Source organism: Dermacentor silvarum, chromosome 5, assembly GCF_013339745.2.
Source record: "Dermacentor silvarum isolate Dsil-2018 chromosome 5, BIME_Dsil_1.4, whole genome shotgun sequence".
Taxonomy (NCBI): domain Eukaryota; kingdom Metazoa; phylum Arthropoda; class Arachnida; order Ixodida; family Ixodidae; genus Dermacentor; species Dermacentor silvarum.
Window position 1 is genome coordinate 14137367 of NC_051158.1, and position 24924 is coordinate 14162290.

The 24924-nt window shown below is 45.4% G+C and overlaps 2 protein-coding genes across 4 annotated transcripts in view; one reads left to right on the forward strand and one right to left on the reverse strand.

Annotated features, from left to right (window-relative positions):
* Positions 1-19742, forward strand: part of LOC119452904 (caskin-2) — a 341285-nt gene extending 321543 nt beyond the window's left edge. For all 3 annotated transcript variants that reach the window (XM_037714861.2, XM_049667374.1, XM_049667375.1), the window contains 10 exons: positions 3094-3204; positions 3301-3402; positions 3550-3688; positions 5114-5254; positions 6171-6466; positions 8482-8784; positions 9797-10011; positions 11431-11867; positions 12473-12554; positions 13174-19742. In XM_037714861.2, the coding sequence (XP_037570789.1) occupies positions 3094-3204; positions 3301-3402; positions 3550-3688; positions 5114-5254; positions 6171-6466; positions 8482-8784; positions 9797-10011; positions 11431-11867; positions 12473-12554; positions 13174-13318 (1971 nt within the window). In that variant the 3' untranslated portion in view covers positions 13319-19742. The remainder of the gene's footprint in view (positions 1-3093; positions 3205-3300; positions 3403-3549; positions 3689-5113; positions 5255-6170; positions 6467-8481; positions 8785-9796; positions 10012-11430; positions 11868-12472; positions 12555-13173) is intronic.
* A 2298-nt stretch (positions 19743-22040) lies between these two features.
* LOC119452908 (PHD finger-like domain-containing protein 5A) lies at positions 22041-24876 on the reverse strand. The gene is made up of 4 exons (XM_037714865.2): positions 24753-24876; positions 24603-24626; positions 23504-23670; positions 22041-22293 (listed from the first exon to the last, which is right to left on the reverse strand). Exons 1-4 carry the CDS (start codon positions 24802-24804, stop codon positions 22204-22206), a joined length of 333 nt encoding a protein of 110 aa, XP_037570793.1. The 5' UTR covers positions 24805-24876; the 3' UTR covers positions 22041-22203.
* Positions 24877-24924: the final 48 nt, after the last annotated feature.

Genomic DNA, 24924 nt, shown 5'->3' on the forward strand with positions numbered 1-24924 from the left:
GCGTACGTACAGCACAAATCGCCAGTGCGGCGTTTGTGTTCTTTTTTTTTTGTGTTCCTATCGTGACCGTGTTTTCTAAGCTTGATTTTTCAATCCATAAATGACGTTACGTTTTTATCGCCACTCCGGGGCCAACCGAGGCTCGATGTTTCGAAAGCTACAGCTCATCAGCCACTGTCGTCCCACAAAAACGGTGCAGGTAAAACCCATTACCGTGGCGGACTTCATTCCCTAGCGGTGACTTCACGTACGTCTTACGTGACGTCACAAGCAGGGGTAAACCGGACGTATACCGCCGCTCCACGGCGCAGCTCTATTGGCGCGCCCCGAAACACCTGGCGAACACGTATTGCTCCTTTTTCCCGCCTTCTTTTCCTCCCCGGGGGGTTTGCCGGAAAGCCTGCATCACAGGGGGGGGGGGGGGGGCACAGAAACGAAAAGTGCTCGAACACGATTGGGAGAGCACGGCGCGGCGGCCGACGTGGTGTGGCTGGTGTAGCAAGCAGCGCCGGAGAGACACTCGAGGCCGCCGGAGGCGGCGGTGCGACGTGCTCGGGCAGCCAGAATCCCTTTTTCCTCCCTAAAGCTGCGCCGCCTTGATGGGGAAAGCGAGGGAGAGACTGTTCCTTTCGCCTCCCCGTTTTTCTTGCTGCTGGTGCTCTGCCGTTTCGGCCGCCCATTCCGCGCTGCCGCCGCGGCTCTATGGTATACCGTTAGTTCCTTCGCGCGTTTCGCGCAGTGTACGTACACTTCCTCCCGAGAGGGGGCGCTGCCCTTCGCCTTTTGCAAGGCGGCTTCTTCGCTGAATCGAAATTGTTTTCTTGGTGTTTGGGGCATGTGCTTAACTGTCTGGATGTAGTTGCGTTTCTTCCCGTTTTGTTTCCTCCGCCACTGTTTCATTCCCTAGCTTTTAACCCCACTGCCTTCTTTTTTTGTTCTTGGGATGCGGGACACTTTATACCCTCTGTCCCGCTTGTTTGCCGTAGCGACAAATAAGTAAGGAAAGAAGGGAGAGTGCCTCGCAGCTTCTCCTTGAGTGGGGAATGAAGGGACAGCCGCCGCTGTCGCTTTTTTTTTCTTTTCTTTTCCCCCATCGCATCTCGCCTCATTTCTTCCATGGGGAAGTAGAGGGAAGAAGACACTGCAACAGCTTTGCTTTGTCCCCTCCTCCCCAAAAAGCGGCCTGCTCTTGCGTTCGCCTTTCGTTCGCCAGGCCGTGTACCCCGCGCGCCGCATCCCGTTTCGAAGCGTGGAGCTGCAGCGTCGAAACTGTCGCCGACCTCCTTCTTTCCCCGTCATCCCTGCCCCCCTCCCCCTTTTTTGTTTTTTTTTATCCTGCTGTCGTCTTTTCCCCTCTGGGTGGTACTGCGCGTCGATGAGTCACGGCGCGGCGACGCACGCTGCCGACTCCTCGGCGCCTTTCTTTACTCCCACGGAGCAAATATGTACCGCGTGGTACGTCTTTGGGGGATTTGCGCGCTCGCTCGCGGGCTGGGTGTGTGTCGTTCTTCATTCCTCACGCTCTCCCACTTTTCCCTACTCCTTCCCCGTTCGGGATGCAGGCGGCCTTCTTCTTTGTATACCCACCCTATTCCCTGCGCTCTGCCAAACTGTACCCTGGCCTTTACTGGTTAAGGACCTAGGCGGCGCGTCGTATCCCCCGTGCTTTGCTTCCCCCTTTCCCTAACGGGAGCAAGGCGGGACTCCCTATATGACTCCCCACACCCCTTTCCCGTCCTAGGACAACGCGGCTGACTGCCTCCCGCGCAGCTTCCGCGTCCCGAAATAGAAAGTTCCGCGTGCCGTGTGCGAGAATGCGCGTGCACACGTACCAACCGCCCCCGCGGGGGCATACGTGCTACGCGCCGAAGCGCGAACTGGCAGTACACGAGCGAGAACTGAATACGTGTCTCCTTTGAAAGGCTCTTCAAAAATAGCGGGCGGAGGCTTTCTAGAAGAGTGCGTTGGCGCGTGTGGCAGTTACGCGAGGCGTTGTGTGTTTGTGCGTAGGAATGCGATCGGCTCGATTTATATTGCGCCAGCGCCGGATGAGAGATCACAGGTGCCTGCTTCCGCTCGACTTGAATCGTGCCCTCGGGCCGAATATCGAGCGATTCGCGGCCGAGTTTATTGAGCGCATATGCGGCGGCTCAGGTGAGGCGCACGCCTCGCCGTTCTGTGTGCGTGCGTTGAGCCGTATTAATTCTTGCAATTGATCCCAAGGTTAAGAAGCTGCGGTGTGCAAGGCAACTTGGTGCACCCAGCTTGTGGCATGTTAAATTAGCCTTTTTTTTTTTTAGAGCGTTTGACATACAGCATACAGCAACGTTCATGATTGGGAGCTGAAAACTAAGCATTGTAACACATACACAGTTCTAAACTTGTAGCATAGCATGTCAGCTAATGCTGCCTCACAAAAAATCTCCGTAATGCGGAAACACTTCATGCGCAGAAGTAACTTTTGCCCATGTCAGCCATGTTTTAAACTTTTAATCTCCAGTCCCGAGCTGTACTCATTGTGGGATGTTATACCAATATCGCCAATGACAAGTCACACTCGTTCGGCTGGATGTTCTGCTGCTCCCACTGCCAAATACAAATTACGATTGGCATTGAAGGAAAGGTTCCCTCAAGACCAGCTTTTCTTTCTTTATTGTTTATGTTAATTGTAACCAGAAACCAATGCAGTAATATATTTCCAGAATCAGAATGACAGAAAAAATTATGATTAATAAAGAAAAGTGGGAAATTTGTTACTTTTTTTCCAGAAATAATGGGGGGTGGTAAAGGGTTAAACCACCACAGGTCTTGGTGTGTCCATGTTCACTAGTTGCACATTGTGTGCCAGTGTTATTGTGGCATACAGTGTATAGTGAAAAAATGCTACAGTAAACTGTCAAAAATGGTTTACTTCCATGTGCGATGCTCAGTTCTGCGATATAGCAACAGTGTATGTAATTTTCACTGTAGTGCTTTCTTAAGCCCCAAAGCCTGGTCGTACCACAGGTGCTAAGTGGCGGCTTGGGCTAATTTGTTGCATGATTTCTTACCTCAGGTGGGCAGTATTTTAAGACTTACTTTTTGCTCTTGCAGGACACTGAGGTGCTTACGACGTGGCTGAAGAACCTTCACTTCGAAGAGTACACGCACCTGTTCCTTCAGGCAGGCTACGACATGCCTACCATATCACGGATGACCCCAGAGGTACGAACGCGACTGCAAGTGTATTGGTTGCTTATATAATTAAGTGCTATACATTGCCTTTTTTACACTTGTGACATGCACTACTTTCTAATGCAGGACCTGACAGCCATTGGCATCACAAAGCCAGCGCATCGGCGGAAGCTCAAGTCTGAGATCAGCAACCTCAATATTTCAGATGGGATTCCAGACTACAAACCGGTGTGTGCCTTTGGAGTCTATCGATAATGCAGCCTTGATGCTTGATTGTGTCATGGTTCTTTCAGCAGATGATATGCTCCTCTGCATTTATAGAATGATTTGCTCATTAACATATGTGGCTCTCCACTGCATTGTAACCATGCGCAGGACAATCTTCTCACGTGGCTGAAACTCCTGAGGCTTGAGCAGTACTACGGTTCGCTGTGTCAGCAGGGCTACGCCACCGTCGACAGGGTGGCTGATCTCACCTGGGAAGACCTTGAGGACATTGGTATTCAAAAGCTAGGTGTGTATCAGCAAGCACACAAGAGCCACACAAACTGTTCTTGTGCAGTTTGTGTGGCTCTTGAGAGTCGAAAGATTTATTTTAAATTGCAAGTTATGCTTAGTGTTTGCACTCATTCATGTCATCTTGTCTGAAGCCTGTTGTGTGTCATACGTCTAATCATGCTAAAAGAAAACAAAAAAACTGATTACAGAAAAGGATTCAAAGGTGTGCGCCGAAATCTCGGGGGCAACAGCTGTCGTTTGCTGATCTTAAATTAGAATAAGTTTATAACTGAATTCTGCTGTCTTACCTTGGATAAAAATTGGAGTCAAAGTGTAATGTACAAGAGAATGCCTCATAGTACCTGCATGAGGCAGGAAAGACCTATGAAAGCATAAAAAATTGGTCGAAAGCCTTACTGATACTCTCTTATATGTTACCTAACCCTCAGCTTACAATTTGTCAAATTGTATCCACCTTACAGGCATGATTCTTAACTTGAATGTCTTTTTTTTTTACCTTTATAACGTTTTATATCACATACTGTTTACAGGCATTGGAAATTAAATAGCTTTCATGCTTTCCTGTAAACTTCTTGTTTTTGTTGACCAGTGGTGGGTGAATAAGAGATGTCTCAGTCAGTAGCCTCAGACGTCATGTTCAACCGTTGTTTATCACTCCGAATTTCCATCTTCTTGTGAACCTGTGTGTTGTTTGTATTGGCATAGTAATTTCTCCTTTGTATCATCTGCAAGAGGTCTTCTTGAGAACCCCACTACTTCAGTTCATTTTACCTTCAGGGCATTTGGGCATTACAGAGAGGAGGTGAGCAAGTTACACAATGCAAATCGGTACAAGGTGCAGATTTTTGAAATGAAGAACAGCAGAATAAACAAAAGTTCAAGAAACGTGTTCATTCAGAAAACAATGGGAAGCCATGAATAATAATATAGTTACTCAAAACTAAGAATATTTGGTATAGTGTCCCTAAACCTTGGATGAATCTATGATGCTTACGGCTTTATTCAGGCCATTCCATTACGGCAAGTCTTCGGTAAAAATGATTTCAAGTGTTTCACAGTTTTACATTGGGGAATATAAACTTTCTGTACATGTTTAAGTCGCTAGGATACAAACTCTGGTGGAACTATCAGGAGGGATTAAAGATATTGATTGTCATTGGAGATTCTGTGAAACAGACTGAGTTGGGCTATCTTGTGACGGAAGACTTAGATTTGATTTCATGCATGATACACTAGCTGCGTGGCAATAGTTATTTAAAATAACCTTGAGCTGGTCTTCACGAAGATCGTTCATGCATGTTGTAGAAAGTGCAAGAATCAATGAAAAATGCTGTCCCGAATACAGAAATCTGCTCCTTCAATCTACCATTGCACGATGGATAATACAACTTTCATGCCTCGCTGTTGCTGCCTACTGCAGGTCATCAGAAGAAGCTGATGCTAGCCATCAAGAAGGTGCGCGACCTCAACAGCGGTTCGCGGCAGGCAATGCATTATGGGGACGCACGGCACTCGAGCGTCGACATGGGCCAGCTGCTGGCAGCCAGGCCCGGCTCACACGGTAAGGCCTTAACTGCAAGCACACTTTACCTAAGCATGTCATTTTATTTTATTAGTTGAAATTCGACGTTTACAATATACAGAATGAGATCTCACTACCGCCAACTGCAGTGGGACCTTCTATCAGCAGTAAGCCAAGAAAAAGAAGTTACTGAAATGACAGGAAATGGAACTAAGGGATTGCACGAATCTCGGTTAGGACAAGTAAAATTGTGTAGTTTGACATTCAGTTGACAAGTTGCACTGCCACCGTCATCTACGGTGTTACAATTCTAGGGCTCTTGAAGGACAATGAAGAAACTTGAAAGGGATTTGAGGAACATGCGGCAACTGACCGAGTGGAAGATAATGGGCATAACTTTTAGATATGCAGAGGTGGCAGTAAGAATCGAAAACATGTGGGCAGATGATCTTCTACTTGAAATTTCAAGGAAAAAGTGGATTTGGGCAGGTCATGTGGTGATTAAAACATTGAACTGGTGTCTTATCATTCCAAGGAATGGAAAATACTTATCGACAGATGAGGCTTATAGACACCGTGATAAGGTTATGAAATATTCACATATCGGACAAGTTTGGTAAGACACAGGACAAGGATATTTCAACATGATTGAGCAAGGCCTTTGTCCTTTAGGCACATAAGGCTGATGGTGATCAAGACCATTAGCTGTAGCAAAGGCTAAACATGTGGCACGGCACTAAAATTTGTACAGACCTTATGTGAAAGCACACATGGATGTTCGCATGGCTTTGCAAATGGAGTAAAATTAATCACACATTAGTATGTGCACAAGAAGTATAATTAGTTGTCTATTCATTATGTTTCTCAAGAAACAGTCAACGTGTCTGCGCTTTCGGCAAAGTACCAAGTGACCAGGCTTCCCTCGCTAACTGTTGCCTTTGTGGTGCTCGTGCAGTTCCGGTACCGATGGGCCACCCGTACCAGGCCGTGCCAAGCGTGAATCAGCCGCCGTGCGAGATCGCGCCCCCGCATGCCAACGCGGTGCCGCCGCTGCGGTCGGACACGGACCCGAGCACGCCTCAGCTGAGGACGTTCAGGCAGCAGTCGCCTCCGCGGATGGGCGGCAACTTCTACCGCGCGGGCAGCGGGGACAGCCTCATTCTGCAGCAACAGCACTTCAGCGGGCCCTCCTTCCACCAGCCGCCCATGCAGGGAGCTGACCTGTACCAGCACGACTTCGTGTCGATGCAGGTGAGGCTGTGCACTTGCTCTCGCAGATAATGCTGTGCAGAATCGCACTTGCTTCTGTTTTTATTAATGTACAGTCATCCAGAAAAGTTTACGGACCGCGGTATTGCAGAAAACGTTCAATTCCCGAGCAGCCTGTACCACAGAAGCCAGTAAAACTGTATATGAAAACGTTAGCATATTCTAGTCAAGGCCCGAAATGCAAATACCAGGCTCCATTTCGAGGCTGCAGGAGATATTCAGCTTTTTCTCAGATTTCATGGTCCATAATATTTTGTGGTTGACTGTGCAGTGATTGCAGTGAGTGCTTAGTGATTGAAAAGTGCGACTAGGAGCACATGGCTGCCGGTAGTTGTTGTGCCACCATTGTGCGCTGGGGAAATCGAGCTGATACATTGTTGTATGCGATGCGAACGGGAGCATTTGTGATTTATGGTGACTGTATGTGGCCCCCCAACACTCACACAGGGCTCTCCTATGGCGCAACAAGAGCCGGCCGCCTTGCAGTCTGGGTTTTGCATTTGAATCGTTTTGCACTGTGCCTGCGACATTAGTGCATAGAACACCAAGAACTGGTGGCCTGGACATTGTTCTCTTTAGATCTCACTTCAATAGCTTCAAGTTTTGTTTCCTGCCATTTGGCCATTGAAATGTGGAATAACTGTCATGCTCATCTATGAGTAAAACACGTTGTGGGGCTAGTTGGTGCATAGCTTTCAAACGATAAAGCGCCAACAGTGACAGCACACTAAGAAGGAACAAAGACAGGACAGCGCCTGTCCTGTCTTTGTTCCTTCTTAGTGTGCTGTCACTGTTGGCGCTTCATCTTTTGGAAATCATCTATGAGAATTGCCACCTGAATGTTTCGTGAAGGAACTTCCTTTACGTAAAATGTGACATGTTGATTGTTTGTATGTTGTCTTAGTGTGCTTACCCACTTGTACCATGTCTCAAATCTGGGACAGCAGTATTCGTAAATAGTAAGAGAGATTTAGAATAGACCCCCCAAAAGTTTGGGGCCCCAAGAGCTCTGCGGGTGTTGGCGTTGGGGCAGGCAGGAGTAAAGAGCTTTAGAATAGGGCTTTGCGTTTGTGAATAGCGTCTTGCAGCTTGCAGCGCCACAATGGTGTCACAGAAAAACTATTATAAATATTAAAATAAACTATACCATTTTATTATGAGAAGAGTAATTTTGACTTTTGTGTTTTCGCGTTTAATTACAATTTCGAGGTTATTCTATTAGCAGCATAAGCGATTTGTTTTGCTTAATTTTGAGTAACCGAACTTTATGTGTCCTTCACCAGCCAAGCTAATCCATGTTAGGCCTACAAGCCATGAAATCGACAATCGAATTCAGAATCAGCGGCGTCTAACGAATCAATCTTCATTACACACTTTAGTTGAGAGAAAGCGATAACCTTAGTCTTCTCCTAGCTTACGAACTTCACGCGTTACCACGAATCAAGCCCTGTTTGGTGCCGGTTAGAGCCGTCGCCTCGATGGGTGCCGCCATGTTTGTTGACGCAAAGCTTTTGGGGCAGCTTTTGGGGCTCCCGCTAAATCAGTGAAATAGCGTGCCCGACGCAAAACCCAGACACAGTTTGCATCTGGTGCATGCGCAGTGGTATCGACGCTATTTCTTTGGGGCACCAAACCGTTTGGGGCCACGATTCTAAAACTCTCTAATAATAATATTAACAACAAACCTTAGCTGAGGTAATAGTGCACCTGTACAGGAAGATGGCTATAAGATACTCGGAGGTCTGCGCTGGAAAAAGGAATAAGAGGGTTCGACTGTACAGCGAGCACGTATTACTTAAAGGTGATAAGAAGTGCTAATTTAGTGAAGGAGTTGTCATGGGCTATTTTAAAATAGCAAAACAACATATGCATGGCAACATATGTATTACCTCTCATTTTGTGAGCACTTGTGGATGCATGGCTTATAAAGGTGTTGAAAATGTATATTGCTGCTTTAGGAACAGTGCTAGAGCCAGTGCGCTTCTCTCTGCATGCAGGTTCGTTCGCCCAATCGGGGCCGTTCCCTCGAAAGTTTAGAGGACGGTGGCCCCGCGTACCAGAGTCACTCGTCAGCACCATATCAGCCGCAGTACCAGGGGTACCACCACAACCCGCCGCCTTACCATGCCCCTCAGTCAGACTGGTACCATATGGTCAGCAGTTGGCGGCAGCACGGCTACGACACTGACTCCGAAGTGGTCCGACAGGTGTCTCATGGCTACGACTACGGCTACGAACCGGATGGAACAGCCACCCTGCACCGGCCACGAGGACTAGTGAAACCCCGGCCGGTGGCCAAGGTCAGTTATTTGGCTGGCCGCTGTGGCACAGAGAGTGCTTAAAGGTACACCAAAGGCAAATATTAAGTCAAGCTGAAGTGATAGATTTATGCTCGAAGACGTCTAGGGCATCAAATTATTGAGAACAGAGCTTCAGTAATCGAAAAATTGAGGTAAATGCAGGACACAATTTGAGACTCCAACACATTCAAGTACTAGCCCGATGACGTAGCGAATCCTAATTGTAATTCTGTCACTAGTACTCAACCACTCAGAATAAAAAGATCATTGCATTGCATTATAAGACAGAAGAAAATGTTACTTGTCTACTTCTAGTAGATTCTTAGAAAAAGCAACTTTTTGGACATTACCCTCGACAACGACGTGCAGTCGAAAGGTTTGGTTTCCTCTCGACTCTGTGCCGCCTGCACTTTCATGTTTCAGTAGTTTTGTTATCGGGTATTGCCGCACTGGTTTTGCTGGCTCAAGAAACTCACACAAGCTGCAAGTAACAGAGAAGGAGGCCCATCGCGACGAGCGTCAAAGTTCGTATTTCCTCATTTGCCTTGTCAGCTCTGTCTTGGTTTGGTTTTTTGGCCACACTTTTGCGATTTGCACAAGAGTACTGCTTTACACACCGATGGCAGTAAAGGGCGGTGGCGCCTTCCCCCGCTAGGGGGACGGGGATTTGAATTGTGCTAGAGGTTTGGAGGCCCTCCAGACACAATTGTCTTTTAAACTAAGTCTTTTCTTGGCATGAAACAAGCACTTCGAGGTTTTTTGGAATGGCATTTTATGTCCAGGAAGACTTTATATTTGCCTTTAGTGTCCCTTTAAGCCTAATCAATACTGAGTGCAATAGCATAAGATACCAACAGGCTGTAATACATCGATGCATTGAAAACATCTGGGACACATATGTGAAAGTCCTTGCAAAGTCTGATAGAACTTGCGAAGACCTTGTTGCAGAGGCCTTCTTGCATTGAAAAATCTGTTTTTCACTAACAGGAAGCGACATGACTTTTGCTTACAGGTGGCAGCGAGGGCGCTGCTGGACAGCCCCGAACTGGACTATGATCCCAAGGACCTTGACCCCAAGCTGTCCTCTGATTGGCCGGACACAGGTGGTGGGGCCAAACGCAGCCCTGCCCCGACTCCACCCAAGCGTACCAACTCCATCCGGAGGCAGCAGGAAGCCAACATAGCTGAGACGGCATTTGCCACCTGCGTACAGAGCCTCACGTCCAGGTGAGGCACTTCTTTGAAACGTCGCGGTGGTCGCTGGATATGTGGCCATACCTACAGACAGGCCCTGTGGCTGTTTTTCTGTAGCATTCTCGTACCTTGCAGCTTGAGACATTAAGAGCAACAGTCCTGCTTGCACTTTAAGGCCTTTGGGTGCCAGTAGTGCTGTCGTGCACCAAGGTGACTGTAGTTTAGGCTCTACTGAAACAGCGAGTAATTTTTATTATGAGGGTCAGGAGAGCCTAGCAAAGTCTGTGACTCTCAGGTGTTCTTCCTTTATAAACCCTTTCATTGCATTGTTAGTACCCGAGGAGACTTCTGCCACAGAGTTTTGGTTGCCACATTTGCTTGGCTTTGTATACCTCCTGAATTTTCCTTAAAGTTTATGAATTGGGACTTGTTTTACGATTTTACGAATGTTGCCTCAAGATTTACAAAAAAAAAAGAAAAGAAAGAAATTCTTTTTGTGAAAAAGTTTCACTCGCCGATCTTCAAACCTGCCATTGGAAGTCTTCTGCTGGTGAAAAGGCGCCAGAGGGTTACTTGCTTCGAGAAAGTTTATGCAGACTGTTTTCCGAAGCAGGTGAAATTGGCAATGGCAGTATTACTGAACAAGTCACTGTGATGAAAAAACAATGTGGTGCTTGTCAGTGTTTGCTGTTCCAAGTTTGCTGCTGCTGGTGTGCTGTGTATAAAGGTAAATCATCATTAATAAAATGCGTATGTATCCCACATGAGGCATGTGTTCAGAGCAAGCTTTAAAGAAGTGCGAGTGCTATTCCTCCTCCCCACTTTGGCCCCCCTCGATGTCTTGTCTGTGGGATTTTTGTGAATTTTAAAGTTCACAAGTTGGCACGTACGTTGGTATAAGGCTTTGCTGCGGTAACATGGCATCATGTTATTCTGTAGTCATCAGTTTTCCAGCTGCTCGCACGCAGATGTCGGGCATTAAGTAGCTGGAAAGAAGCAAAGCAAGTAGCAAGCCACTTAGCATGTCACAAGAAGAGCTTTTCACAGAGCATAAAATGAACTATAAAATAGCACAAACACATAAATATATATTAAATGACCAGAAGATTTTTGGGACTCAGGTGTAATGAATTTCTCCTTGTGCACATGCACTTGAGCTGTACAGTCGAACTTTGTTATAGTAAAGTCCGTTCGTCACGAAAATACCTTTACTATTACATCCGTTATTTGTTATAGCTTTATAAACATACAATCTTTTACGCTCTTGCATTGATGGGACACGTTTATATTTACTTTTTCATGTGCTATAATTTGTTATATCCGCATTCATTAACTATATCGAGGTTCAACTGCATGTGCATTTCCTGGTGCAAAATAATGAGCAACACGGAAGAGCACTTTCTGAGCATTGTCTACCCGTTCTTCTTGCCTCACCTTGGTCAACCTTCACAGGTTCACCATGGCGACAACGCGTGACGAACCGCCACTCCCTCCACCACCCCCGCCAGCAACGTCAGCGAGCAGTGTGACGGACGAGGCTCTGCAGGCGCCACTGCCGCCCCCACCGGCCATGTCGACCCCCAACTCTGCCTCCTCGTCGGACGGCGAGCTCTCGCCCAGCGGCACCCTGGTCCGCCGGAAGGACTCCAACGGGTCCAGCGTCTCGTCGGAGTCCCTCCCGTTCGCCTGCGAGAACGTGGGCACCATCAAGCAGAGGCCAGGAGAAGGTGTGCCTCCGCCCTTGCCCCAGCACGGCACGTCTTCTGCGCCTGCCGGTCTGTCTCCCACTTCCGGTACAGAGGATGGACTGGACAAACCGCCTCATCGCACCAGCCCACCGACGACGACAACGGACGTCCGGAGTCCCCCCGAAGAAGTTCCTGTTAGAGGTGCGGTTCCTATTACAATTCCTAGAGGACGGGGACTTGCTGCCATTATAATTTCATGGTTGTATGTATGTCACATATGCCACACGGGCAGTGCCGGCATAACCCTGAAATGCTAGCAGTGCACCAGTATCTGCACACTCGTTCACCCGCGTGCTCGCCTCACCACTCACTTGCTCACTTCACACACCATCGCTACACCCACCAGATTAGTTCAGTAGCTGTGGCATGGCACTGCTGAGCTTGAGGTCACAGCTTTGACCTTAGCCGTGGCGCCTGCATTTTAGGGGGTGTGAAATGCAAAAAAACGCTTGGGTACTGTGTATTCGGGGCACAATAAAAAACTCAAGGTTGTCGAAATTAATCTGGAGCCCCCCACTACGACATGCCTCACAATCACATTTTGTTTTTGTCGTGTAAAATGCTAGAATTCAGTTTACTTGAACACCACCACTAACACCAGGCATTGCGTGCTTGCATGCTGACATTCCCAAATGGGTAATCGGTAGTAGTCCTAGATTCGAACATTTTGGTGCACTTTACGTGAATGGCCCATTAATACGGGAGACTTGTGTGTGCACGACCTCATTGGTGCTTGTCTGTTCCAGATGTGCCCAGGAGCTCGCCCCCATCATCACGCGAAAAAGCTACAGCACAAAAACCCACCGTCCCCCCTCGCCCCGTAGACAAGTGAGTCTTCTTGTATTGTTTCAGTGACACAGTTTGATGCTAAGTAATGGACAAGTTATAGCCCATAGCCAAGCTTACCAAGCTAGCTTAGCTGAAGTATTGCGACATTAGCTAACGTTCAAACAGCCTGGAGAGTAAATAAGTGCTTGTTAATTGATCAACCTTATGTTTCGTGAAGAAAATGTTTACCTAGTTGTGGGACATCGAAACTGTGAGAAAGAAACCTGTCTGTGGCTAGTAGCATACTTGGGTATCAATACCCTTGAAAATGTCAGTATGTACTGATCTACGAGTGTGATATTTATAGCATAACGAAACACGAAAGGAAGCTAAACTGATCATTCAGGCATGGAATGGGAAATGATAAAGGTAGCATTAAAAGAAACTGGTGGCATTGTCGATAAGAGATCAGACATCAGTAGACAAAATGCTAGACTGTGCTAGCGCATGCAAGGTGTGGTTGTTAGCAAATTACCTATTGTCCCATCAGCAAGAAAAATGTGTTTGTGTCATCTGTAAATGCGGAAATCATCGGGGATCTAAGTCCTTGTCATGTTCCCCGCTGGTTTCCACGCTGGCCTCGTCCTTACGTTGCAAATCATCTTCTTCCTCTGCGCAGACTGTCCCTGACGGCGGGCGGTCGCCTGATGGCGCCAGCACCGTCGTCATCCTCTTCGGGAGACGTGATTCACGACATTGAGCACATGCTGGCCAGCTTGACCGACCAGTTGGATGCAATGCTGGAGAGCGAACTCAACCCCTGAGCTTTCTTCCCTCTTCTCTCGCACTTGATTTCTGCTCTTTTCATTTTTTTGAACGTTTTTCTGCCGCACACTGCTTGCACGTTCCACTTTTTGCCTTTCCCTTCCTGGTGGCACTGCATTCTTGATTGGTCACTCGCAGTTGCACTTCTAATTTTGTGTGATGTAACAATTGACGCTATCAATTTTTGCACAATGTGCATTTGCTGAAATTCTATCAGTCCTGCTCTCAATTCTGGTAATGCAGAACTTGATGACTTTGCAGTTGAAGGAAATGCAGACACTGCTTAACCACAAGGGTCATCACTTGGCGATGTACTTATTGCTGGCATTTCTGATTCCACCCAAACGCACCAATCGATGAATTCCCTTGCTACATATCATTATTATTATTATTCATTCTTTTTGTGCTTTTGTTAGCCAGTTTGCAAGTGATCAATCGAGAATAGACCACACCCGGTCTGGCCTTTGAGTTTCACTACAATGCTTTCAGCTTGATTGCATTATGCCAGGCATTCTTTTTCTTCTCTTCCTTTCATTTTCTCTGTTTTTTTTTGTTTTTGTTTTGTATGCTGTTCGCCCATCTTGTCATTGAAGCTGTCGTCTTCTCCGACAGCTCTCTTCATATCTGACTAGGCTTGCCCCTGCTTTTCAATCGCACACATCCCACCCATTGGTCACTCCTTTACTTCTACTGCATACGCTTTCTCACAACCGACGTCACATACTCTGGTTCTTTCCGTTGTCCTGGGTTTTGTGAGCAGCCTGCATCTAACGGAACGTGGCGACGCCCACTCTCCTGGCCACCGGTGTGTCCTGGTCGGCAAGGATACGGAAAAAAAAAAAACGACGTCGGCCCCGACGATAGCTGGACTACAAACGGTCAAGCAAACCAGCTGTGAACGCGAACTGCGCATTCTCTTCCGACCTCCGCGTAGATTGTCACTGTTCCCCAACTCCTCTTCCGCAACACTTCCACCCTCCTCCCCCGTTGACTGCCAAAGTGCACAAAATGTGTCCGTGATGTTGACGAACAGACTCCTCCGCCGTGATGCGCTGTGTCAACTCTTCCGCACTTGCAACATGCCACATCGTAGCAGTGGATCTCTCCCCGGTGCAACAGCTGGTGACAATGGAAGCACTCCGTGTCATCTTCCTGGAAGAGTGACTTTGTTGTCAGTAGGACTTTTAAAGCACCTGTGCCTGAATCGACCGTGGCATTGTGTGACGCCCGTTGTGCGAATCTTGTGTTCGCTCTGTTGTTTTGCTCGTGAGGCCCAATATTGGGGAGGCTTTTATTGTGTAAGCATCTGTGCTAGAAACTAGCTGCATTGCGCGGACCCGCGTTGTTCTGAATGATTCGCACGTGTCTCCTCGGAGCAAGATTCGTTGCTCGTGCTGACTGGTGGTGCTCGGTTTTGAATGCTGTAATCATTTGCACTCGCTGCGTTTATGTGCTTGGCACTTGATTTTCTGGCACTATGAATTTAATTGTAAAGTTGTAAGTAAATTGTGGGAAGCACACACAAAAGAAAGTTTGGGTCTGGAATATGTTTTAATGCATTGTGACGTAAGCTCAAGCACATATCTGAGCTTTAAATGGGTGTGTGTGAGTGGCATGACCCACGTAATGTGAATCATTGCTTGAGCTGTTCTTTTATAGATCTTTTAAAGACCATGTTAGATTTGGTCAATGGGCACCGCTGCATTCAAGATTACTGGGACGCTAACATAAACATTGCCTCGTTGTTTTTAGCGGTGGTGCTATGTTAATGCACTTGTTCATCAGATGTGTCGGTGCAACACTCTTGCTGTTCTAAGATTGGCCTTTACACTGTGCATTGGTCAGGATCGTCACAAAGCTTCCACGTTAACAGCTCGCTTGCAGACTTGCAAGAGTTGTTGTAAAAGTATGGTAAAGCAAGTTTGTACATGTTATGCACAATTGCACTCTTTTCTTTGAGAAAGTTCCGTTACACTCTTAAGTGCAGTAGCGGAAAGAAAATTACATAAATTAAAAAGTCTGATGGTGAGCTATTGTAGCAGCTTGCCAGCAAGATGCTAGAATGTTCACAGTGTAAAGTCCGTGTCAACCAATTCGTTCGGGCATGTCCAGAATCACACACTAGCTACAAGGCTTGACGACGCACACATATTCTACAGAGTAAGTGGTCAAGCTACTGCCAAGAGGGCTCGGCGAATCGTCTGTACGCAATATAAATCCCGCCTACGTCTTTTCCGGCCTCTATCTCTCTCTGTGAAGGTGGAAAGTAGACACGATTGCCGTCACGCTGCTTCATGGTGTGAATGTTCTGTCTGTTAGCAACATCAGAGCAGCGTGACGTTTTGGCAGTTTGTAGCAGACGCCGTACAGTCTCGTGTACATACGCCCTAGGAGAGGCGCTGCCTATAATAACCACAGTCCCCCCGAATCAAAGTTTCGAAGGGCCCGCTGCGGCCGCTCGAGAGAAAGTACAAGTTCCTTTTCTGTTCTCTTGATGCCCCCGTCCCTCGGGTCTGAACGGTTGCAGCCGTGGGGATGATGGTGTAGTGATGGTGATGCCGTTTTGAACGCACGGCAGGTGATTGCTGTGGTGTGTCTAGGAGCAGTCATGTTGTGCAGATTACTTGTGGACTCTAATTGGCTTGCATTGTCAAAAGGTTGTCTTATGAGTTGGAGCCGGACGTTGCTGCTTCATAATCTCGTCAAAAGTTTGCGGGCCGTGGAATCACAGAAAAAGTTCAATTTCCACGAAGCTTTGACACTTACTCTAGAATTCATGATTACAGCCTGCGATAATATGTCTGACAAGCGTACTGGTCTTCTATCAAGCTGTGTGATCAAACTGTACGGAAATTTAGCTTTTCTTGTGGAACCGGCATTGTGCAAACTTTTCGACGTTAGCCATGCCTTATTCTCACCGCTTAGTTGTACTCACTTGTGTTCAGTACGTCATGCAAACCAATATGTTTGTTTACCGAGCACCGCTAATAGTAGATTCTTGTTTTAATGAAGTCATATCTGACGTGAACATACCTTCCTTATTTGTTATAAGCATATGTATTTTCATTACACGCTGATATTGCCAAAAGAAATTTGAGATCTGCTTCATTATATATCTAGTAATTTGTTATATTTATGTTATATCGAGGTTAGACTGTACTGTTTTTCTTGAAGGTTCGAGTACAGAAGATATTTACGTACTTATTTCGTTAATCTTGCAAGGAAGAAAATACGGCCGGTTATCCCATTTTGTGCCAGTGATGGCTTGGAGATAATTGCTATATCAGGTAGGATTACTTCACAGGCGTAGACCTCTTCTAAGCTTGTACTGAATCCGCAACATGCATAATTTGGGGTCTAGGTTCCGAGGCTTCTGCGGCAAAACTGCTGTTTTTAATTTTGTCCCGCTCTCAAATGACTGGAATTAAGTTTCCACTGCCTGTTTGTTGTGGCTCTGGGAAAGCAACATGTTACTAAATGCTCCAAGAATGTAATTGTTTTGATGGATGTTAACAGAACGGGAAGTACTGTATTTTTCAATCTGTAGTGAGTACCTGCCATCATAGTCTACGATGCTGAATTTTAGTGCAAGGAAAAAAGAAAACCAAAAAAAACTTCAGTCTGTGGCAGTGATAATATGCGACTTAGGCAACTTTTTACTATATCAAGGCAACTTTCTACTAATAACAAGAATCTGAGGACAACTTTAAAAGTAACCACACAAACGCTAAAATTGGTTGGTGACTGGTTAGTATCGATACGTGATGTTGCCTATCGCTGCGACATCGGGGTGCTGAAGAAGTTTACACATAATGAAGTGTAGTGGCTGAGTCGCCACCATGCGTAATCTGCACAGCCGCTGTTGTCTACGATGCTCCACAGCAATTCTGCTGCAAGTACCCTTGGTATCCTTCGTCTGCTACGGAAATGTCTTTACTTACGAAGTCGATGGTTGTTTTGCCATGTCTTTTTTGTTGCTGCCTTTTGTTCCACAGCTGGTCAGTGGAAAATGAAGAAAAAAAAAACAAAAAGGTCGAGAGGGTTGGCATCTTGATGTGGTGCGAGATGCTTATATACAGTACTTGGGGCCGTCAAACTTTGGCGCTCGCTTGCATTTCGAGTTTGTTTTTGCTTCATGCCACAGTGTTTTCTTTTTTTTTTGTCAGGTGGTAAACGCGTGACAGTATCCATTATTTTCAGAATGAGTGTGGTGTTATGCCTGTGTGTCAACTCGTTGTCGCTTTGGTGATGTTTGTTCCGGATGCGGCCTTTTTCTTCATCCATGCTTTTGTCATATGAACAAAAATGTTCACACGAGATGTGCATATAGTTTTAGTCCGTTAAATTTCCTCGCGTGGCTGCGGTTGCCCCTAAACTTCCAAGGCAGTGCAGAATGAATGGTACAGTGTTGAGTTATCACACTCACTTTTTTTGTGTGCTTGTTTGTTTGCTCGTCGGACATACATGCTCGATTTAGCTTATTCTGTATCTATTTTGTGAGCTGGTTGTGTACATGTCATGTTCACCTGCGAAACATGCTGTGAACATTACATGATCGATGCATGTCCTGTAAGCAGGTGCTGTTCTATAACTATGATGTCTTCTTCTTTCTCTTTCTTTTTTTTCATTTTGAAGCAGGTCAAGCATTCTGAGGGTGATAGTTCCTTTTGAGACCGAAATTGTGCTGGGCAGATTGTTGCCTGCAGCAACCGAAACCTGCTTGCGTAAACCGAGTGCTTTGTTTCTGAAAGTACCGCAATGTAGTTGTTAAATATTTCAGCCTCAAGACACATTTGTTCATACACCTGGTCTTGGTTTGGATAGAAATGCCTTATTTGTTAAAAATTTCGTTTCATGTCTGCTGTTAAAATTGATTGACATTCAGCCAGTAAGCGGCAGAACTGCAGCTGTCGGTACTTTGATCGGCAAAGTGTTGCGATGACTAGTTTTTCACTGGGCCTGGAGTTGTCATCAAAGTGGGTAGGCGGTTTTTCTACATTCTTGTTAATCCACGAGTGGCCGTGCAACCACCCTTTGCTGAAGACACCATTTTCCTAGTGATAGCACAGGAGTTGCGAGTTTGAACATGCACATCGTAGAGGAAAGAAAAAAAAAAAAAAAAAAACTTGCACAACCACTACAACACTTGCATTCGTTTCATTGATTGAACTGGCTTTTATAAATCTTAATCAGTCCCATTTTCCTCGACGGTACCCCTGTTTCAAGGTTCTGGAAGGCAATATATAGTAGTAGATAGATTCCGTTTGTCCGCAGCAGCTGACAATCTAGCATTCATCGTATTTGAAGGCTAAAATCCCCCTGAAAGAAATGAAAAAAAAAACAACAACACCAAGGATGCTGGTTTTAGAGCACACTTTTATAAACATTTATTGTGCATGAATGCCACTGAAACAAAAAAAAAATTATTGAATACCATCCAATTCTACTGAGTTCTCGTTCAAATTGCATACTTCAAATACCTGGTGTCTGAGACTTCCTAGCAGGCGGGACTGTCTATTTCAAATTAACATATCTGATTGCAGATAGCGATAGGTTCCATAGTAACTGTTTTGATGTGCTAAAGCAGTTGCATGAGAAGATTAGATATTGATGTTTTAGGGACAGTATGTGGCACACATCGTACTGAATTGCTGCAGTGTACAGTGCAACATTTTACACTTTATTCCGTTAGCCTTGGAAGCTGAAGGCAAGTTAAAACATATCGCCTTCTTCAAAGTCTGTGGGACATACTTTGTAGCTTTTTTTTGTTTTCGTTTTTATACGTAGACTCGTGTCTAGCCTACTTAGTGACTAGGACACTGTGACGAACATAGGTGTGTCTCATTTTAAAACCAGCATCGTCGTTCCTCTCATGAGAGATAGTCATAGCCAGCAGAGTTTTTCAAATCATAGTGCCAAAAGATAACCACCCCCACTAATTGCAGAAAAAAAAATGTCATTTGGGAATTGTGGCTCTACATTTTGTTCACTCATGAGAATCATTTCACCTGAACACTCTTCTCTGCATGCTTGCGTCATTCATTGAGCTGATGACGTGTTCGTGTTTGAACCACGCTCACCCTTGGACTGCGAGCATGGCAAGAAAAAAATGTTGAAGCAAGTTCGGTGTTGTTTTGTGGTCGTAGACTAAAAAGGGTGTAGAGGAAACGAGGAGGAAGCTGAAAAAGATGTTTTTTTCTCCACTCTGCAGCGGTTAGATAATCGATGTGTCATAGACTATTAACTATTTTTAGAGAACTCGGAGCCACAGAGGGTTGATGATGCTGGCCCGAGCTAAGAGAGCATAGTGTCTTGTCTCGATGCCTCAAGTGTTCTGTTTTTTTCACCTGTGTCCTTTACTGGCGATTTCTTTCTCCCCCTTTTGAAAATAAAAGCAGAGTTCTGAGGACAGAAAGAAACCCAGCCCTTTGTGATGTGCTTTACCCTGTGTATTTTAAGGTACTTAAGGTGAACTGAAATTAAATTTCAGTTTGAATTAATTGGTTACAAGTGAGTAGTCTATGCTGTTCTAGCATTTTTCGTCTTCTTTCTGGGGTTTTACGTGCCAAAACCAGTTCTGATTATGAGGCACGCCGTAGTAGAGGGCTCCGGATTAATTTTGACCACCTGGGTTCTTTAACGTGCACTACAACGCAAGCACACAAGCGTTTTTGCATTTCACCTTCATCGAAATGTGGCCGCCGCGAGCAGTCCTGGCAAACCTGCAGGGCTGGTAATTCTCTACTTATTAACAACCTTTAATTAAATAACACCTAATCAGACTATGCGTGCACCCGAAACCATGCATCTGGAAATGTACAGTGCGCCGCCTGATCTTGGATATGTCGAGGAATTGTGCCGGTTCTCAGCATTCTGAATTTTGCATCATATACAGTGCGCGGTAATGTCTTTTTTTTTTTTCATTGCATTATCAAATATATTTTTTTAAGCATTTTGTGGTGCACCACTTGTATTTAGAACGTCGAATGTTTTATATATCAGGCTCCTTATATTCTGAAACTTTGTTGCAGTCAGTCTTTAACTGCCTTTCTCAAAAGGCATCAGCACTTGCAGGTGGTGTACATTAAGGTCCACCCTTGTAAGAAACATCAATTTAGTATTAAACTTTGCATTTCTGGGAAAATCAGTGACTGATACAGCACATTAGGTACACACAGATTGATAACATATTATCAGGAATGCCCTCTCATCTAATCTGGTAGTAATTTGTATTCTGTTTAGGAGCAGACCATACTGTACATCATTCTCCCATGGTATTGGAGCAACCCGAAGTGTGGTGTTCCTTCAATGCCATAAGAGGAAGGAGGTATTGCTATAGACAGTATTGAGATTGTATTGCCAGTTTTTTCAGCTTTTTATCTAAGTCGTTACAGAGTGAAACCAAAACTTTAAATAATTGCTGCGTGCACCCTTGGAGAAGCAGGTAAATAAGATGAAATGGTTACTTGGCTCTCGGCTATGCTTTATGCTCCTGAACCAAATTTCTTCCATCAGTTCAAGCTTGAAAGATCCAACATTCTGTTGCATTTTTTTATATGTACAACCCAAGTTTTGCTGAAACAATTTTAGCGAACACAGTGCCATAGTTTATACAACTTAAATAGACACCAAAGGAAAAATTGAATGATGCCAGAATACACTACTCTTGAAAAATGAAATTTAATTCAGACCAGATTTGGCCTTTCAGATAATGATGTAAAATAAGATTGATTGTAGCTTTTGGAAAACTCAAAAGGCCAAATTGAAAGTGCTTGGACCATCTTGTAGGTCACATCACAGATTGCAACATGATTGGCCAGGGCTAGACAGCTGTCAATTGTTAAAGAAATGATGCTTTATTTCAAAATTAAGGATTCAACCTGGCAATCCCTATAAGCTGTTCATGCAGAAAAAGGATTGATGCTTCAGAAAAGGACCATGAAATAAGTTGGCACCATGCGACACTTTGGGCAAATTTGACTGTTACGCAGTTTTGTCCAAAAGCATAAGGCTGCATTACCTAGTTCAATATTATGGGCAGCAAGAATTGCCTTGTTTTGCTCAGTATCATGTGCAATCAACATTCACAGGGGTGGGTAAAACATCTGCACAAGAATGCTGGGTTAAGGTTGGTCTTTACATGTAGCACAGCCATCTACAACAATAGCACTTTGGTCCAAACCTGGCCCTAGCCTCGGGGAAAAAAATGGGAGGGAAGTGGCTCGAGCTCGGCCGAGCATGGTCTTTGAGGCAACCTGCACAGTCCCAACGTGTGGACAACATATTGACGCCTGCCTTCTTGGCCATTCTGTTATGTCTAAAGATGTTGTTTGCAGTTGCAACCACCAAGTGATTTATCGGTACATTACAAAATGGTGCGCAATTTTTAGGACCTTATTCTTGCCATCCTACCTAGACTCGGTATAGTCTCCGTTCAAGAGGTCCTTACATCGGAACAGTCAATTCATGCGTGAAGCAACAAGTTTCTCAGAAATTGTACACTGCAAAAGACTTAAAAAGCACATCACACATAAGCCTGGCAGATGCAAATGCTTGTACTTATGACACTAGCTTGCCGTAGACTTTTTATGCATACGCTTGGGAGTGTCTGTGTGGGTACATTATGGCTATAGCACATGATTTCAGAAACCCTGATACAGCTCATTTCACTGACATGCCAGGTAGTCAGAGTACAAAACAAACATGTTGCTGACTGTTTACCAAAACTTTAATTCAAATCAAATAAAAAAAAGAAAGGAAAACAACTGATGAACTTGGGAACCCAGAAAACGTTGCTAACGACAGGGTGGCGAGGTATGAAATGGAGATGTGAATTGAGATGTGAAGCCTTGTCCAGGGCTGCAAGGCTTCCTCAGCCACCCTGTCACCTCTTTTTGAAGCCATATTTTTTCCGTTCATAGAACAAGTCCGTCTTGGAGCTACCTAGGTTCACAATCTTTGGACAGCCATCCCTCTGCAATGGAAAACAAATATGAACGTTCAGTTACAATGTGCACAGTTATCCAGGTGACAGTAGCGTTGTGTCCTTAGCATTACCCACACTTGAAGACATTCATATGACCATTAACTAGCCAGTGACGCACATTCTCAACGTTTGACAGAAATAAATGCAGCAGCCTAAACTGCATGTCAAAGCATGTTGTGGAACACCATAGGCAGAATGATCCAAGACTCTTTTGGCAATCAGTTAAAGCTCTCTTTCAATGTGAAGCAAGAAACAGACATAAAAGTTCCACATGCGCTCATCAGTGAGGCTGATATTACACATAAACCACAAGATCACACAGACTTTGCATATGTTTCTGAATTGTCTTCGATATATAAGTGTTGACTCTTCAGCAGAAGACGGTTCAGCAAAGACTCGACAGCTTACTCCAGATGACTGCTTAATTATATTTAGTACCTCAAAACATGGTTTCACAGTTTTGAGATATTTCGCACGCAAGTCCTTTGCTTGTGTTGCTAAACATGAAAGCAAGACTAGTCGGCCAAAAAGCATTGTTTTCCCAGCAGTGCCGCACATAAGGATGGAGAGTGCCCAAGTTCTGAGTAAACTGGCACACGCAATCTAGTTAAAACAATTAGACCTATAATAAGTTGTCCCAGTTATGAGCTTTCTCTGCTACCTTATATGTTGATGGTGTGTAAAATCAATCAGCCAAGACATTATAGTTTGCATTGACATCATCGTGGCTGCCACCTTGGGGTACTAGGAAGTCTAGAAGCTGCGTTAAAAAAAAAAAAAAAAAGTCACAGCACGACAGTTGCGTCTTATGCCTAGCGACTAATCGATAACTGTGCTAATCCAGTGCAAAACGGTCCCTGCTAAAAGAAAAACGATGTACTTGTAATAAGGTGCACTGACGTCATTGTGGCCGCCCTGTTTGGATACTAGCGTGGTGTGACGCTGCAGTTGTAAACTATCTCGACGACTGGATATTAGTGCTTTATTGAAACTGTTGCAAGTAGATTTGTCAAGAATTCGTAATGCTCAGGGAACCATCAGGAATACCCTTATGTTGCACTTAAAAAGGGAGCCTTAGTATTGGTTTTGCACCATGGCAACATGGATGCGAGCCAAAGCGATAGGGCAGTGTTTGTGTTGGCTAGCCATGGCATTGCGAACACGGCAGGGGGTTGCTTCGAGGTGGAGTGCCACTTACGTCTTTCTCCTGGATGGTGCACTCCTTGCAGTAGTAGGCATCCGAGACGCCGGGGCCTCCGCAGATGACGCAGCGGCCCTGGTACGAGCCGTAGTTGCACTCGTCGCATATTCGGACCAGGGTGCAGGGCCGCACGTACGAGTCGCAGATGACGCACTTGCCGTCACCTGCCGAACGAGAAGGCGGAGCACCATCAGACACTGCTCTCGACGTGATCCGATTGTTCGCAGAACTAGTGCGACTATCAACGAAGCGATGAACATGTCCACGTGGTAGTACTAATATTCGATCTGCACAAAAGGCGAACGCAAGCACAATTCTCCTGTGTTATTGTTCGGTTCTGCCTTCTTGCTATGAACATCGCAGATCTCGGGTTTAAGTAGCGCTTCTCCAGCACGGTTCAGCCTAGCCCAGTCAAAACTGAGGTGAACAATTTCGAAAGGTACGTTTACTTCATCGTGCCACTATTTATAACCCAATTAACACTATTTGAATCAACAAAAGCTTACGCGCAGAAGAGCCAACTGACGTGTGCTGCTAGCAAGAAATAAGCTACGCACGAGGACGATACTTGTTATAGGATGGCAAGGCGCTATGGCGCATTTTTTTTTTCTTTTCCTTGTAGGTCGTCTTCCGTAATACAATTAGATCCTCAAACGTTAGTACCAGTCAAGAATATTTCAGGAACGACATATGCTCGCGCGCTGTGTGACAATGCGCATTGTGCAAAAACATGAACGGGAGATGATCAGACCGGTGATCACTGTGTTCTACTGTTCCTTCACTTAGCTATAGGCATTTTTGCTCCACGCAGCTGAAAAGAATCCACATAATGTTGCTGAGCATCCATTATATTCACCACACATTCACACTGGTGCTGCTGGCGCGCCAACACAACCTCGCCACACCGATGTTATGCCCGGCTTCCAGTGCAAGTGTCGTGAAACCATGTAATGCATTCTATAAATACATGCGTTACCAAGTAAATTGCACAATATCTGCCCTATACGCATGCTATCATTTTCTTCTACGTCTCTTCATTATCGTTTTTACCAAAAATTGCTCTTCGCAATGTTAAACGTTGAGGTATCGTACTTACATTTCTCGCAGAGGCGTCCGATGGCTGCAAAGACAAGATCAAAACAAAGAGATGTTAAAGCATTATCATTGCGCAGTTGATAAAAAAGGCTTTCTCAATATTTCGCCGTCCTATCGGCATTTTCAGATCAATAATAAACATCGTACTTACCGACGCCGGCCTGTTTTCGGCAGAAAATCAAATCTGGATGATGCTTCGCCATGATGCGGAAACTTTGACTGACTTGGTTCGGATTGGATGCGACTACGCCCGACTTGAAACAAACTCGATGTTTGTCGCGCTTTTGCTGCTAGCGGCTATTCGCTGCTGCACTTTGCTACAG

Coding starts and splice junctions, on each gene's coding strand:
- LOC119452908 (XM_037714865.2), bottom strand. CDS start 24,804: ATGGCGAAGCATCATCCAGATTTGATTTTCTGCCGAAAACAGGCCGGC. Junction 23,671..24,602: donor CGGACGCCTCTGCGAGAAAT/GTAAGTACGATA, acceptor CTCGTTCGGCAG/GTGACGGCAAGTGCGTCATC. Junction 22,294..23,503: donor GCACCATCCAGGAGAAAGAC/GTAAGTGGCACT, acceptor TTTCCATTGCAG/AGGGATGGCTGTCCAAAGAT.